We start from the raw sequence: 15,019 nt of genomic DNA, 5'->3' as shown, positions 1-15,019 counted from the left end.
AGCACATGGGTGAGTTTATATATATTACATCCGGTAAATGGTAAACTTTTACGAATTGCATTTCGGGAGAGGAAAAGTTTTTTCGGAATAAAAATTTAGCAATTAAGGACAACTACTTAATAAGGAAAACTTAACAAGAAATTGTCAGGTAGATAGCGTAAAAACCTCATAAGAGAAAAAATTTCGAAAAAAATTATTTCTTATTGAACATATTAATTTATATATAGAGGGCATTATACATACATGTATTCGGTGGGATTAGTAATATTTTTGGTAGAAATGACTGATTGTCCCTCTTAGCGTTTGGCATGTATATACAATGCCTCCTGGCATGTATGTATAATGCCCTCTATATATAAATTAATATGTGTCCATTTTTTTTTTTTCAGAAAACTGCAAGTTCCTTCCACTCTTATGGGCTTAGTAGTTCTTTACCTGCTACCTAGGGGAATAAATTAGTAGTGCGGAGGGACGTATGGAGAGGGTAATGGCTAGAATAAGAATAGGATGAAGAAAATCCAGAGAGCTTTTACTTCTGTAGACAATGAAAGGTTTCTCTCTCCAAGTGAAAGGAAGAAAGTATGATGCATGTATATGAACAGCATGAAATGTGGGCCCTGAATGCAAGAGGACATGTGAAGGCCAGAAGGAATGAAGTTAGTATGCTCCACTGGATGTGTAAAGTAAGTGTGCATGTGCAATAGAGTGCTAGTGTATTGAGAGAGAAGTTGGGCCTCAATCACAGCTGTGCAGAGTCTAAATAACTAACCTGACATGAAGTTCCTAATGTGTTTGTATATCTGTGTACATATTCAGTATTCAACTCAGGAAGACCTAGTGATATTTGGACAGAAGTGGTGAAAGCTTAACTCAGGGTGCAGAATCTCAGGAAGATAATGAATGACCGTAACTAGTTGCCATACATTGTGTTGGAGTAGATCTGTACAATTCATGCAGACATGGCAAAAAAATAGACGTAAAAATAGCAACGTTGGGGATGACTTATTTATATCATATTTTAATGCTTCCTCTTTTGATAACTCTCTTTTACTCTTTTACGTGTTTCAGTCATTTGACTACGGCCATGCTGGAGCACCGCCTTTAGTCAAACAAATTGACCCCAGGACTTATTCTTTGGAAGCCTAGTACTTATTCTATCAGTCTCTTTTGCCGAACTGCTAAGTTACGGGGACGTAAACACACCAGCATCGGTTGTCAAGCGATGTTGGGGGGACAAACACAGACACACAAGCATATACACACACATACATACATATATATATATACACACACATATATATATATATATATATATATATATATATATATATATATATATATATATACATATATACGACAGGCTTCTTTCAGTTGCCGTCTACCAAATCCACTCAAAAGGCTTTGGTTGGCCCAAGGCTATAGTAGAAGACTCTTTCCCAAGATGCCACGCAGTGGGACTGAACCCAGAACCATGTGGTTGGTAAGCAAGCTGCTTACCACACAGCCACTCCTTAGCATAACCATTAGATGTTTCTTTTTTCTTCTACCAACCTCACTGAAATTTATTTACTTTCAGAATCAGGAGAAGACCCTGAAAGACTATGTCAAGAAGGTCAACCTGCTGGAAGCCAAACTGAAAATGTTAGAGTTGGAAAAACAGTCAAGGTAACCATCACAACTTTCATTAGTTTCACTACTCTTGTAGCTTCTGATATGTATTTCGGTGTCCCTTATTGCTCAAAAATCAATGGAAATTGTAGTTGTGATACCACAGCCGGTGGCATGTAAAAGAACCATCCGAATGTGACCATTGCCAGCGCCACCCCAACTGACTTCTGTGCCAGTGGCAGGTAAAAAGCACCAACCGATCGTGGCCGTTGCCAGCCTCGCCTGGTTGGCATTAGGAAAGGCATCAAGCTGTAGAAACTCTGCCAGATCAAGATTGAAGCCTGGTGCCGCCATCTGGTTCGTAAGCCCTCAGTCATTCGTCCAACCCATGCTAGCACGGAAAGCGGATGTTAAACGATGATGATGATGATGATGATACCAGTTGCCAGGTATGTGTTTGTTATGTGAAATTGGTATATCCAATTAGGTTACACTTATTTAAGTTACAGCTATTCAAGCAATGTGTTCTTGGATTTTGTGATGAAGAAGGAGTAAGAAGCCTCGAAATATGCAAATACACCCATTACCTATTTTTCCATCCTTGATCACATTGATTACATCATCATCATCATCATTTAACGTCCACTTTCCATGCTAGCATGTGTTGGACGGTTCAACTGGGGTCTGGGAGACCAGAAGGCTGCACCAGGCCCAGTCTGATCTGGCAGTGTTTCTACAGCTGGATGCCCTTCCTAACGCCAACCACTCCGTGAGTGTAGTGGGTGCTTTTTACGTGCCACCGGCACAGGTGCCAGATGAGGCTGGCAACGGCCACGATCAGATGGTGCTTTTTACGTGCCACCGGCACAGGTGCCAGATGAGGCTGGCAACGGCCACGATCAGATGGTGTTTTTTACGTGCCACCGGCACAGGTGCCAGATGAGGCTGGCAACGACCACGATCGGATGGTGCTTTTTACGTGCCACCGGCACAGAGGCCAGTCGAGGCAGTGCTGGCAATGGCCACGTTCGGACGGTTCTCTTATGTGCCACCGGCACTGCTATCACGACTACAATTTCCATTGATGTTGATCGATTTCGATGAAATGTAACTTTCAGTGCTGGCTCTGGTTTGTATAGAAAATGTCTTTATTTTCATTTATTCTCAGTAGCTTGATCAGAAAAGAGCAGGCTTCATAGGTTCACTTGTACTTGTCTCAGTATGTGTCTGGAAAATTCGCCGTCAGAAATTTCACCATATAGGAAAATTCACTACAAGATAAATTCACCGTATGAGCAATGATAAAATGTATTACTCTTTTACTCTTTTACTTGTTTCAGTCATTTGACTGCGGCCATGCTGGAGCACCGCCTTTAGTTGAGCAAATCGACCCTGGGACTTATTCTTTGTAATCCTGGTACTTATTCTATCGGCCTCTTTTGCCGAACCGCTAAGTTACGGGGATGTAAACACACCAGCATCAGTTATCAAGCGATGTTGGGTGGGTGGGGGGACAGACACAGACACACAAACATATACACACACACATACATACATACATACATACATATATATTATATATATATATATATATATATATATATATATATATATATATATACATACATACATATATATACATATATACATATATACGATGACATTCTACCAGTGTCCGAAGTTTGAAAGTGTTTAGTTACAAAAAATTATTTTTTAAATCTGTAAGTCAAAAGGTAAAAATCCCAGTTCTGCTGTGGTCGATGGGTCTTCTTGAGTATAGCTACAAACCAGATATCTCAGTCCTTAGTCATCTCCTTCATAAGGCTCAGTGTCCTGCGGTCTGGCTGTTACATATGATACACAGAACAGGCAAAAAATTAAATTCAGATCAGAATTTTTGGCCAGTTCTTTTTAAAACAAATTATTGTTGCTAATTAACCTTCAATTTTTTTTTCATCTGAGTTTGCCAATAAAAAGGTAAATTCTGAGGGAAAGGAACTTTTTGAAAGCAGAGCTGATCTCTCTTGAATACTGTGGTGACCAGTTTTTTCCCCCCACTATTTTTACCAAAATCTGTTCAAATTCACCATATTTTATTTATTTATGCTATTTCGTTTTTTAATTCCCACTTAAATTCTCAGCTTAATGTGTCTATACTTTCAGAGTGAGTACCAAGGACTCGAGGATGTCACCTAACGCATCTTGTCATAAATTTGTTGATAATGAGAGCTGTAAGGAGACACAGCAATCACACAACGACAGGTTAAATTTACAGGTAAGTTAAGTAGAAATCTCTCAGTGTGGCCGTGTGGTAAGAAATTTGCCTCCCAACCACATGTTTCTAGGTTCGGTCCCATTGCATGGCTCCTTGGGCAAGTGTATTCTACTATAGCCCTGGGCTGACCAAAGCCTTGTGAGTGGATTTGGTAGACAGAAATTGAAAGAAGTTCATCGTGTGTGCGTGTGTGTGCTTGTGTCCATATATGTGTGTGTGTCATTGAGTTTGTGTTTGTTCTCTCATCACTGTTTGACAACCAGTGTTGGTTTGTTTACATCCCTGTCACTTAGAAGTGTGGCGAAAAGAGACCAATAAAATAAATACCAGGCTTAGAGAAAAAAATAAGTGCTGTTGATTTGTTCGATTAAACCCTTCAAGGCAGTGCCCCAGCATGGTCGCAACACAGTAACTGGAACAAATAAAAGATAAAAGATAAACAATATTTTCTTGTTTTCATCTTTTTTCTTTACTTTGAATTTGTAGAAAGTTTATTTATTTGAACTTTAGAAGCTGGCATAAAATGTATATTGGTGTCGATGGTGGGATGAAGGTAGCTTTGAAGGTGTTGGTGGTTGCGATAGGAAGTGTTGATGATAATGAGTGGTAGTGTTGGTGATTGTAATAGTGGTGGCAATAATAATAGTGATGGTGTTGATGGTGGGGTTGTTGGTTGTGGTGTCGGTAATAGTATAATGCTGATCACATCATCGTTGGCAGCAGGGATGGTGGTGTAAGATGAAGGATATGTGATTGTATCAGGAAGATGACGATGATGACGGCGATGATTGATGCTGGTGGTGGCAGTGGTGGTAGTGGCGGTTTGATGAAATGAATACTGTGACCGACCTCATGGATTAGGACTAGACCAACCCTAGTCTATCTGATATGAAATGACTTTCATTTCATTCTTATAACTATCATCTGCAAATAGTCAAGTGTCCTGTAACTAGAAAAGCCAAACAGCGAAAGGCATAGATGTTAAAAGGAACTGTTGACTTTGTGTTTCATTCTTTAAGGGTCAATAAAAACAGGTACTGATTTTACCCTTTAGCATTTAAACTGGCCATATCTGGCCCAAATATTCTGCCTCTATTATCTTCAGATTTGTCAGATCTGGCCTCTCACACATAATCTACAATATTGATCTAAAAATAAACAATCACATCATTGAAATCTTGTAGCTATGAGGTACTCTTTTACTTGTTTCAGTCATTTGACTGTGGCCATGCTGGAGCACCGCCTTTAGTCGAGCAAATCGACCCCAGGACTTGTTCTTTGGAAGCCTAGTACTTCTATCAGTCTCTTTTGCCTAACCGCTAAGTTACGGAGATGTAAACACAGCACCATCAGTTGTCAAGCAATATTGGGGGAACAAACACAGACACACAAACATATACACACACATACATCTATATATATACATATATACGATGAGCTTCTTTCAGTTTCCGTCTACCAAATCCACTCACAAGGCTTTGGTTGGCCCGAGGCTATAGTAGAAGACACTTGTCCAAGGTGCCACGCAGTGGGAATGAACCCAGAACCATGTGGTTGGTAAGCAAGCTACTTATCACACAACCGCTCCTGCGCCACTATTATATACTAAGGTAATAAATGATTAATTCAAAACAATGTGAATAAATAATAATTACATTTGACAGAGTGATCTGAATGATAACCAACTAACTGGCACTCAGTCGGTTATGACTATGAAGGTTCTAGTTGATCCCAATCGACAGAACAACCTGCTCACGAAATTACCTTGCAAGTGGCTGAGCACTTGACAGACATGCGGATCTGTAGCGTAGCTCTTGGGGAGATTCAGAGTGAGACAAATGTGACAAGGCTGGCCCTTTGAAGTACAAATACTACTCATTTTTGCTATCTGTGCAGACTGGAGCAATGAAGAAGTAAAATGTGTTGTTCAAGAGCACAACAGCATACTGCTAGGAATTGAACCTGTGACCTTTCAATCATGAGCTGCATACCCTAACCACTAAGCTGCATGCCTTCACTTATCTGAATGATAAAGGGTTAATTGACAATACCCCACTTCCATCTTCCATCTTATATTTTTGGGGGCTTTCTGCCTTTGCCAGAAACCACTGCCTTTATTTCCATCCCAGGGGGTGCAATACAACCAATGTTTAAACTGGCTTCTTTTATAAACAGGAACTTTACCAAGCGTTAGATGTGGAGAACTCCAACCAGCTTCTCCCAGCTATTCAAAAAATGAAACACAATTTGAAGAGTATGGCCAAATATAGACAGGTGAGCATTGTTCCCTCAAAACATCTCAAGTAAATTTTCTTGTCACAAAAGCATGTACATTCTGTTTTTTTTTTTCCGTTTCAGCCAATTAACCTTTTGTGCATTTTAAAAAAATGATTGTACAAAAGATTATTTGCTCCAGCATGTGCATCTATGCACACATAGTTGCAAGATGTATGCTTGCATATGCATGCATGCACACACATGCATGTATACAATTTGAAGGCAAAGTACAAGGAAGGTGTTTTTCAACATTGCTATATTATTTTTAACTCTTGATTTTCCATTAGATTAAGTTGGATGGATTTACAAATCCTTAATTATATCTTCTTGTAAAATATTATTTAATATATATATATATATATACACATACACTTTAGATTGTGGATTGTTAGTATTCTGATTTTTTGTTTTTACATAACCTAAGTGGCCCTATGTAAAAGATTATTGTTATTGTTGGGTAAAACACTTCTGGAAAATTGAATCTACAATATGATTTCAGACACCAACTGTAGCTATTTCTCCTTCACACAGGGCCTTAACACTTAAAGCGCAACGGGCCACGATCGTGGCTGTCAGGCACAGGTCGACAGGCTAAAATCGTGGCCCAGATAGATGCATTTAATTTATGGGTGTTTGTTGGAGTCTAACCTCACTCAAATGCTCTGATACCCACAAGATTGCAAGAGGACTAATAATTCAACTAATGATTTTTCAGTTGATGTAAAACTTGCCACCATTATATACTAAGAAGATATTTTAACTATTTTTTTGTTTTTTCTGTGTGCATGGTAGTCTCATTTTCATAAAACGTGCTCAGCAGTCCATGCTGTGTAAGTGCAAATCTCAGTTCTCTATGGGTTAATGTCCTTGGGAAAGTACATAAATGTCACAACATCCATCTACTGTATCCCTCTCTAAAAGCCTGTTGGTATATGACATTAATATGAAAAGTTAAATGTTTGATATTTTACTCAGACCCTTTAGCACCTGTGTGATATGTGTATCTATGTACACACATACACACACACACACAAATATGTAAATGCACATATAAAATAGGTATTTTGGTAGAGTCATATTGGTCATTATATTCAGTTTTGCTTTATCATTTATGTATATATATATTATAGATATCAGTCTTTTGTTGTACATTTATATCTTCATCAGAACTATTACATCATGAAGTGTCATGTTACCCTTCAAACCCACACATAGGTACAGACATGGTTGTGTGATTAAAGAAGCTTACTTCCCAGTTCCCAGCCATGCAGTCTTGGGTTCAGTCCCACTGCATGGCACTTTCTACTATAGTCTTGGGCTGGCCAAAGTCTAGCAGGTGGATTTGGCAGACAGAAACTGAAAGAAGCTTATCATGTCTTTGTATGTGTATGTGTGTGTGTGTGTGTGTGTTTTTTTTTTCCTATATATATGCATAAATGTAATTCTTTTCCCAAATAAACTGCATTTCATATTCGATGCTTTGATAAAGCTCTAAGGTGTTACTCAGGCACTCAAGTATGAGTCCTGGCATCCTGTAACAGAAACAGCTGTAAGCTCATGAAGTTCATAAGATAATCCTTTATATCCTTTGTCATCTCATTTTCTTGTGTGTGTGAGTGTGTCTGTGTGTGTGTGTGAGTGAGTGTACCTTTGACTTGATATCATGTGATGGTTGTAAACGAGCATCAGTGTCATATCAGGGATGTTGCTGTTCATTTCCAGTCTTTGATGAAAAACATGCCTGGCCATGTGGAAATAGGAACTTGCTTGGAGACGGGTGAGGGTTAGCGAGAGGAAGAGCATCCAGCAGTAGAAAATATGCCTCAGCAAATTTCATCTGACCCTTGCAAGCATGGTAAAGTGGATATTAAATGATGATGATGAACTGTTACATACATTCCATACATTCTTGTTTCTATTTTGTGGTAGTTTTATCTGCTAAGAAAAGGCTCGGGAGTGCTTTCATATATCAACATAGACTGCAGTTCTTCTCTATGGAATTGTGCCAGTAAGGTATTAACATTTCTTTTTTTTTTTTTTTTACAGTATTGCTTTAAACTCTGCAGCTTGGTTCAACAGACACAAAATGGGAAGACTGAAGAACAATATGATATGACATCACGGCCTGTTCTTTCCGATGACACTCTAAAATACATCCTTGAAATGTTGGCCTTAGCCAACGATGACTTTCAGAATCGTCAGGTAAATATCATCTCTTACGTATCAAACTGTCTGTTATATTATATGAGAAACAGGATCTTTGCCTTTTGACCGACAGATTTAAAAAAATAATTTTTTGTAACTAAACACTTTCAAACTTCGAACACTGGTAGAATGTGTCATATAAAACATCTTTTACTCTTAGCATTTTTGAGAAAAACTTATATTTACGAAGTTATTTCACGTTAAAGTTTTCGTATTTCGGTAATTTCAACCAATCAATGATGTGTATTCAACTGAATAAAATTACTGCTGTTGTTTGTCAACAAGAACTTCCAGTGGTGTATATTTCGTTTGTCACTGTTATTTATGACAACCTTAACCCTAAAACCTTAACCCTAACCCTAAAACTCTAACCCTAACACCCTAACCTTAACCCTAAAACCATAACCCTAAAACCTTAAAACCAGTACAAATGCACGAACGATGTCATAAATAACAGTGACAAATGAAAAATACACCGCCGATAGTTGTTGTTGACAAACAACAGCAGTAATTTTATTCAGCTGAATACATGTCATTGATTGGTTGAAATTACCGAAATACGAGAACTTTAACATGAAATAACTTCGTAAATATAAGTTTTTCTCAAAAATGCTAAGAGCAAAAGATGTTTTATATGACACATTCTACCAGTGTCCGAAGTTTGAAAGTGTTTAGTTACAAAAAAATTATTTTTTAAATCTGTCGGTCAAAAGGTAAAGATCCGAGAAACAAAATGTCGGTGAGCCAGTAAGGTGGTGAGCTGGCAGAATCATTAGTACATCAGATAAAATGTTTAGTGTCTGTCTTTACAATCTGAGTTCAAATTCCACTGAGGTTGAATTTGCCTTTTATCATTTCAGGATTGATGAAATAAGTATCAGTTGAGCTCTGGGGTTGATGCAATCTTGACTATCCGCTTCCCCCACAAATTTCAGGCTTTGTGCTTTTAGTAGAAAGAATTATATAAGAAACACAATGGCAATGAGCTGGTAAGGTGGACAGTCGGCAGATTTATGAGTACACTGGACGAAATGCATTGCATATGTCTGAACATTCTGAGTTCAGATTTTGCTGAGATCAACTTTGTCTTTTATCCTTGATGAAATAAATGATCATTTCAGCATTGGGGTCAATGTAATCTCAACTGTACTCCACTCACAAAATTTTGGGTCTTGTGCCTATAGTAGAAAGCATCCTTTGATATATATGTATATATATATGTATATATATATATATATATGTATATATATATATATATATATTATATATATATATATGTATATATATATACACATATATATTTATATATATATATATATATATATATATATATATATATATATATATATATATATATATATATATATCGTATGTTTTGAAGAAGACTTTGCTGCTCTTTTTAGCAAGTCAAGCAGCCATGTAGTGACTCTCTTGTTTCATTTCTTCCAAAAATGGGTTTATGTTGCTGTTTGTTTTTAATCACCATTTTCCGAAATCTTTCCATCATTTTTCAGGATCTAGTTACCTGTTTCAATGAAATACTTACCTCCATTGTGCCTTGGACCAACATACAGCTTCATCCCTCCGACTCTTTTCAAGAAATGGTTACAAAGTTACAAATGGTCAATCAGTCATCTAATCACATTATTACCAAGGTTGGTGAATAAAACCCCTTTTTTTTTTGTAATCAAAAATCCTTCATTTTGCCCATCAAGTTAACATCTTTTTTTCTTTTGTTTCCCCTGATTGGATGTATGTCTCTACAGCAGTAGATCTGTGAAAGGTTATGATTACTGTCTGTCCTCATAAAGCTAAGGATTAAATATAAATCCAATTTGATAGATAAAACCTTTTTTTTTAAGGAAACATGGGAATTAGACTCTCACAAATACCCAGGAGGCTCCCTTGAAGTTGGAGGTAATTTGTGTGACCTTTTCTCTCTACAGCCCCAAACCACTTTCTCATCTCTTTGCTGTACCAATGCTATCCTATTGCTCCCCTACATACTTGTGTTCCCTCACTCACTGCATTCCCCCTTTTGCACCTTCATGAACTCCCTACTCATGCACCCAGAGCAATCCTCTATTATTCCATCTATATTCACACCCTTGTACTTTGAGAGTATTCTCTGGCACATTGCCACTGTTTCCCTCACTCTTCCTCTGACTGGGGTAACCATGTATCTCCTTTACTGCAAGACACCTGTTTCTGTCCCTTTATCATATATATTTCTTTATTGCCCACAAGGGGCTAAACATAGAGGGGACAAACAAGGACAGACAAACGGATTAAGTCGATTACATCGACCCCAGTGTGTAACTGGTACTTAATTTATCGACCCCGAAAGGGATGAAAGGCAAAGTTGACCTCGGCGGAATTTGAACTCAGAACGTGACGACAGACGAAATACCGCTAAGCATTTTGCCCGGCACGCTAACGTGTCTGCCAGCTCGCCGCCTTTATCAAATATTAATCTCTCATCGTCACCTGGCATAGAGATGCCTACTTCAGTATCACTCCCTCTTTCAGTTGAGGGCTCTTTGCCTTGCATGTTATGTGGTGACCTCAGTAGTGCTGGCACCACATAAAAAGCATCCTTTCACTACTTTGTAAAGTGGTTGACATTAGGAGGGGCACTCACCTGTAAAAACCATGCCAATGCAGGCAGAAGAGCTTGCCACAGTCCCCAGGATTACCAACTCCTGTCTAACCTATTTCTTTACTACCCACAAGGGGCTAAACACAGAGAGGACAAACAAGGACAGACGGATTAAGTCGATTACATCTACCCCAGTGCGTAACTGGTACTTAATTTATCGACCCCGAAAGGATGAAAGGCAAAGTTGACCTCGGCGGAATTTGAACTCAGAACGTAACGGGCAGACGAAATACGGCTACGCATTTCGCCCGGCGTGCTAACATTTCTGCCAGCTCGCCGCCTAGACTCCTGTCTAACCATCCAACAGATGCCAGCATAGAAGACAGACATTAACCCTTTAGTGTTCAGATTATTCTATCAAACATAATGCCTATTGATTCCCATTAATTTGAATTAACCATGCATTATCTCATATCTTCAAGATCTTGATGGTGTAATTACTTAATGTAGAATAACATTGTAGGGTAGGTGTGAGAGCCTGGATCTGGTCAGTTTGAACATAAAACAGATTAACTATTTTGGCCGGATATGGCCAGTTTCAATACTAAAGGGTTAAACGATAATAATAATGATGATGATGATGGTATGTGTGTGTGTGTGTACCCCAATTTAGTTGATTTCAATTGTTGGTTGCTGTGACTCTCGTTGCCATGTCACATCACACTTCTGACATGTATGTCATATTCAGTGCATTCTCTTTCAATCTCTGCCAATCTTCTACCCTTTCACTGTCACACGTTTTACTGCATTATGCATTGACACCCCCCACCCCCCCCCACCACCACACATTACACTTACTTTGTTTCTCTCTAGTTATTCACTGATAATACTCTCAACATATACAATGTACAATCTCTCTAGACTCTACTGGTGTTGGTATGTTTATATCCCCGAAACTTACTGGTTTGGTGAAAAAGATTGACAGAACAAATACCAGGCTTAGGAGTGGCTGTGTGGTAAGTAGCTCGCTTACGAACCACATTGTTCTGGGTTAAGTCCCACTGTGTGGCACCTTGGGCAAGTGTCTTCCACTCTAGCTCCGGGCTGACCAAAGCCTTGTCAGTGGATTTGTTAGATGAAAACTGAAAGAAGCCTGAATATATATGTATATATATATATATATCATCATCATCATCATCATCATCATCATTTAGCGTCCGTTTTCCATGCTAGCATGGGTTGGACGGTTCAACTGGGGTCTGGGGAGCCCGAAGGCTGCACCAGGCCAGTCAGATCTGGCAGTGTTTCTACAGCTGGATGCCCTTCCTAACGCCAACCACTCCGAGAGTGTAGTGGGTGATTTTATGTGCCACCGACACAGGTGCCAGACGAGGCTGGCGAACGGCCACGCTCGGATGGTGTTTTTATGTGCCACCGACACAGGTGCCAGACGAGGCTGGCAGACGGCCACGCTCGGATGGTGTTTTTATGTGCCACCGACACAGGTGCCAGATGAGGCTGGCGGACGGCCACGATCGGATGGTGTTTGTTACGTCCCCAAAGCACGGAGGCCAGTCTATGCGGTACTGGCTACGGCCACGTGGATGATTTTCTTGTGTGCCACCGGCACTGGTACCACAAGATACAAATTCCATTTATGTTCATCTATTTTGATTGTTTTGATTTGATTTGATTGATTTGATTTTGATTTTCACTTGCCTCAACAGGTCTTCACAAGTGTCACAAGAAGGAAGGTATGCATAGGTGGACTGTCTACGTCGCCGGGTCTTCGGATGGTGTCTTTATGTGCCACCGACACAGGTGCCAGATGTGGCTGCGAACGGCCACGATCGATGGTTTTCTTGTGTGCCACCGTACTGGAACCACAAAGATACAAATTCCATTGATGTTCCTATATTTTGATTGGTTTGATTTCACTTGCCTCAACAGGTCTTCACAATTGTCACGCGTGTCACACACTTGCCTCAACAGGTCTCCACAAGTGTCACACACTTGCCTCCGCCTCAACAGGTCTTCACAAGTGTCACACACTTGCCTCTGCCTCAACAGGTCTTCACAAGTGTCATAAGAGGGAAGGTAAGCACAGTGGACTGACTACGTCGGCCGGGTCTTTGGATGGTGGTGGTGTTTTTATGTGCCACCAACACCGGTGCCAGGTGAGGCTGGCGAACGGCCACGATCAGATGGTGTTTTGTTTGCCACAGCACGGATGCCAGTCGACGGCCACGTTCGGATGGTTTTCTTGTGTGCCACCGGTACTGGAACCACAAAGATACAAATTCCATTGATATTCATCTATTTTGATTGGTTTGATTTCACTTGCCTCAACAAGTCTTCACAAGGGTCACACACTTGCCTCAACAGGTCTCCACAATGTCGCACACACTTGCCTCTGCTCACGGTCTTCACAATGTCACACACTTCCTCACAGGTCTTCACAGTGTCATAAGAGGGAAGGTATGCACAGGTGGACCGGACTACGTCGCCGGTCTTGGATGGTGTCTTTATGTGCCACCGGCACAGTGCCAGATGAGGCTGCGAACGGCCACGATCGATGGTGTTGTTGTGCCCACAGCACGGAGGCCAGTCGATGCGGTACTGGTTACGGCCACGTTTGGGTGGTTTTCTTGTGTGCCACCGGCACTGGTACCACAAAGAATACAATTCCACTGATGTTCATCTATTTGATTTGTTTTGATTTGATTTGATTTTCACTTGCCTCAACAGGTCTTCATAAGTGTCACAAGAAGGAAGGTATGCACAGAACTGACTACGTCCCCGGTCGGGGCCCACGGTTATGGCCTGACTAGTCTTGCCGGTCTTCTCATGCACAGCATACTTCCATAGGTCTCGGTCTCTAGACATTTCTTAGTGAGACCTAAAGTTCGAAGGTCGTGCTTCACCACCTCGTCATGTATGTGTATATATTTGTGTGCCTGTGTTTGTCCCCTCAACATTACTTGACAACTCATGTTGGTGTGTTTATGTCCCCGTAACTTAGCGGTTCGGCAAAGAGACCAATAGAATAAGTACTAGGCTTACAAAAAATAAGTCCTGGGGTCGATTTGCTCTATTAAAGGTGGTACTCCAGCATGGCCACAGTCGCATGACTGAGACAAGTAAAAGAGGACTGGGGTCAATTGATTTGACTAAAAATTCTTCAAGTAAAAGAAAAAAGACAACAGTATAATAGGATTTCTTAAACAACAAAAAGCTATGAGGGTCCATCCGAGTATAATAAGAATCAAGGGGTCCATAGGTAAAAAGTAGTTGAGAACCACTGCTTGGTGGCATTATGCATCACTAATAACTTGTTCCTATTCATCCCCTACTTGTCCTCCTCCACATTTTACTGTCCCAAGTTTCACTATGAACTTCTTGTTTCCAACCTTTTCTTCTCAGGATGAGCAGGATTCGTCTAGTGCTGCTTTAGAAAATCTCGTCCAACATTTCCAGATATTATTTGAAGTTCCTACCTTATCCGGCATCTACCCAGCCATGAATCAGGTCTATACAAAGGTCGGGGAATTGCAGAACATCATGAAAATTCTGAAGACTTTGTTAGGACTGGGTAAATGATGATTTTTCTTTGATTTCTATCTGATTCTTCTTTCCCCCTTCAAACACTGTGTTTGTAATAGCCGTCTATGTATCATACTTAACCTTTTAGTATTTAATCCAGTCATATCCAGCCGAAGTAGTCTGCCAGTTTTATGTTCAACCCAACAAAATCTGGCCTCTCACACCAACCCTATAATCTAATCTATAAAATGAAGAAGGCGAACATTGATGCAAATTGGATTTTTATGTAAAAAGGAGTCTAAATGAGGCTGCAAGGGGATTAAAATTTACAGGAGGGGGTAACTTGAGGCGAGAAATTGATTGGGAGATGTTTTGGCGTGCTACAGTGGTTGCTTTGGTGTGAAAATGGGGATTTTATTGATTTTGGGGGTCTAGATTGGACACCTTTTGACTGATTTCAATCAAATTTTCAACATGGTAAAGTGGAAGCATATTTGTAATTTAAGTGCGGA

General features: G+C 39.9%; 1 protein-coding gene across 2 annotated transcripts in view; it reads left to right on the top strand.

Moving 5' to 3' along the window:
* The window catches only part of LOC115221086 (centrosomal protein of 70 kDa-like), a 43,968-nt gene that overhangs the window by 17,249 nt on the left and 11,700 nt on the right, over positions 1-15,019 (top strand). For both annotated transcript variants that reach the window (XM_036510536.1, XM_029791302.2), the window contains exons 6-11: positions 1,577-1,665; positions 3,772-3,883; positions 6,059-6,157; positions 8,207-8,362; positions 9,880-10,020; positions 14,388-14,556. In XM_036510536.1, coding sequence (XP_036366429.1) covers positions 1,577-1,665; positions 3,772-3,883; positions 6,059-6,157; positions 8,207-8,362; positions 9,880-10,020; positions 14,388-14,556 — 766 coding nt within the window. The remainder of the gene's footprint in view (positions 1-1,576; positions 1,666-3,771; positions 3,884-6,058; positions 6,158-8,206; positions 8,363-9,879; positions 10,021-14,387; positions 14,557-15,019) is intronic.

This window comes from Octopus sinensis, linkage group LG17 (assembly GCF_006345805.1).
Source record: "Octopus sinensis linkage group LG17, ASM634580v1, whole genome shotgun sequence".
Taxonomy (NCBI): domain Eukaryota; kingdom Metazoa; phylum Mollusca; class Cephalopoda; order Octopoda; family Octopodidae; genus Octopus; species Octopus sinensis.
This window is presented reverse-complemented; position numbering and strand designations above follow the sequence as displayed.